Source organism: Lontra canadensis, unplaced genomic scaffold (assembly GCF_010015895.1).
Source record: "Lontra canadensis isolate GAN:19392208 unplaced genomic scaffold, GSC_riverotter_1.0 scaffold1, whole genome shotgun sequence".
In the NCBI taxonomy this organism is placed as follows: Eukaryota; Metazoa; Chordata; class Mammalia; order Carnivora; family Mustelidae; genus Lontra; species Lontra canadensis.
This window is the reverse complement of record NW_022630995.1, coordinates 34,673,476-34,676,068: the sequence shown is the minus strand read 5'-3', so window position 1 is coordinate 34,676,068 and position 2,593 is coordinate 34,673,476. Positions and strand designations below refer to the sequence as shown.

Below are 2,593 nucleotides of genomic sequence, written 5' to 3'. Positions count from 1 at the left end.
CACATAAATGTCTCTTCACTGTAAGTTACCCTGCTCCCGAAGCCACTACTCTGAGGCTTATCATGGTCCAAAGAGAAGGAAAAAAGTATAACCAGGACTGATATTTATATTTATAATTTATATTTTATATTTATATTTATATTTATATTTAAAAAAAAGGGGGGGGGAGACGGCACAGAAGGGAATGCAATTCTAAAAGTGCAAGCCCTCAAGCAGCAGCATATATGATAAACCCTTTCTTTAAAGAGGTATCCTTTCGGGCGCCTGGGTGGCTCAGTGGGTTAAAGCCTCTGCCTTCGGCTCAGGTCATGATCTCAAGGTCCTGGGATCGAGTCCCACATCGGGCTCTCTGCTCAGCAGGGAGCCTGCTTCCTCCTCTCTCTGCTTTCCTCTCTGCCTACTTGTGATCTGTCTCTGTCAAAGAAATAAATAAAATCTTAAAAAAAAAAAAAAGAGGTATCCTTTCTATCACTGATACCACAGGCCAAATTACATAGCATGCCATCTTCAAGTAACAGTTGAGGCAATAAATGCAGAGGCATCACAATGAATCCCACTTAACATAACTACAGACCAACACTTCTCTACAAATTCTTTGTCTGATTGCCAATTAAATACAAGTTTTAACTTCATAGCTTAACAATTAAGGGTGATACACTGAAGTCAATACATACACCTAGCATTTCAGTCTAAGCTGTTTCATATACATAGAACTGAAATTAATTACAAGGTATGGCCTAACAAATGCTAGGGGAGATTTTTTTTGAAAGCAGTTTTTACAAATATTAAACTTATCTTCCACACTGAAGTCATCATACATACAGGGCAAAGTCAGAGCTTTTATATTTGAGTTTATTCTTCATTTAACTTTTAAAACAGTACTATAGTTGAATATTAAAACAAAAACAATAGCAAGTAGTGAGCTATGATTATAGTCCTTCACTCATTCACTACTGCACATAAAATGCCAGCAGTGTTATTCACTGGCCCCATTAAGAGGTCTGACACTGAACACCACCCCTGGGATGATGTTCATCATCCTCATATGTTTCCCCATTGTAATGGCACCGTCTTTCCTGATTTGGATCAAAGTCCACCAGTTCTACCTGGTCCATTTCATCAGTCTCTTCTACTTCCTTCCTCTCAGGTAGGAGTTTTTCCAGCAAAGAGAGTTTATCAGGAGACAGAAAGCCATTCTCAGGAAAGTTTACCTTAAATTCGTTGATGAGGCGACCCTTCTCATATGGCCTACGATAAATTGGCATGCCTTCATTTAGCACACACTTGATATCTCCATGCTTGACAATTTGACCTGGATGAGAGGTGATGACAATGGTTCGGTTGTCCAGAGTAGATATTGGCTTTTGGAAACCGCACAGTGCTTCAACCAGCTGTATGTCCATACACATGAAAAAGTCTCCTCGCCGAGTAAAAACAGCATGGTCCTTCTGATCTAAAACAATGATAATATCTCCTGGTTCCAGTCCTGGTTCTTGGTCTCCTTCACCATGGAATGTTATCTTCTGGCCATCTTTCATGCCTTTGTCAATATGAACTTCTAGAATCTTCTTCTCTCGAACTATCTTCCTTCCATTGCAGCTTTTACATCTATCTTTAGGACTGATCCGTTCCCCATGGCCCTGGCACTCCATGCACACAGACTGAATTTGCTGAACCATTCCAGGTCCTATCTGATGAATTCTTATTTGCATTCCAGTACCTCGGCAATTGGGACAACACTCAACTGCTCCTTTCTTACCACCTCGGCCTTCACATTTATTGCAAATCACATTCTTTTGCAGAGCTAGTTTTCTTGTTGCACCGTTATATAAATCTCCTAAGGTTACTGAGAGCTGATGCACAACATTTTTACCTCTCCTTTCTCTCTGCATTCTTCCTCCTCCTCCAAAAAACATATCAAAGATGTCCATGGGGGAGCCAAAACCACCACCAGCTCCACCTTCTTTAATTGCCTGTTCACCTCCTTTGTCATATAATTCCCTTTTCTTTGTATCAGAGAGTACTTCATAAGCTTGAGAAATCCGTTTAAACTCTCCTTCATTTGGATTCTTATCAGGGTGGTACTTCAAGGCCAGTTTCCTGTAGGCCTTTTTCAGTTCTTGGGTGGCATTGGGTTTGACCCCCAAAACATCATAGTAAGTGGTTTCTTTCACCATTTTCTACAGCCGGTGAGAGGGCCGAGGCCGATGTCGGGGAGCGGGAAGGAGCGCGTTGCTGGGCGCAGCTCGGGTGGCCGCAGCTCCTCCGCGTCTCACTGAGCGTTCTGGAAAGTTCCCTTTAATTTTTTTTTTTTTTTTAACTTCAGCCTGCAAACTCATAATATCTCCATCTTAAAGAGAACAAGGAAAGCTTTATAGACTCCATACCCCATCCAGGATTTTAACTCATGCAGACCATCTCCATACTTTTAAACACTGTGCAGGGTATTTCAGCCTTAGGTTTAAAAAAACAAAATCTTGGGGTGCCGGGTGGCTCAGTGGGTTAAGCCTCTGCCTTCAGCTCAGGTCATGATCTCAGGGTCCTGGGATCAAGCCCTGTGTCGGGCTCTCTGCCCAGCGGGGAGCCTGCTTCC

General features: G+C 42.2%; 1 protein-coding gene across 1 annotated transcript; it reads right to left on the bottom strand.

The window, feature by feature from the left end:
* Positions 1 to 450: 450 nt before the first annotated feature.
* On the bottom strand, positions 451 to 2,203 carry LOC116865038 (dnaJ homolog subfamily A member 1-like). The gene has a single exon (XM_032853027.1). The coding sequence runs from the start codon at positions 2,175 to 2,177 to the stop codon at positions 993 to 995; it is 1,185 nt and encodes a 394-aa protein (XP_032708918.1). The 5' UTR covers positions 2,178 to 2,203; the 3' UTR covers positions 451 to 992.
* Between the last annotated feature and the right edge of the window lie 390 nt (positions 2,204 to 2,593).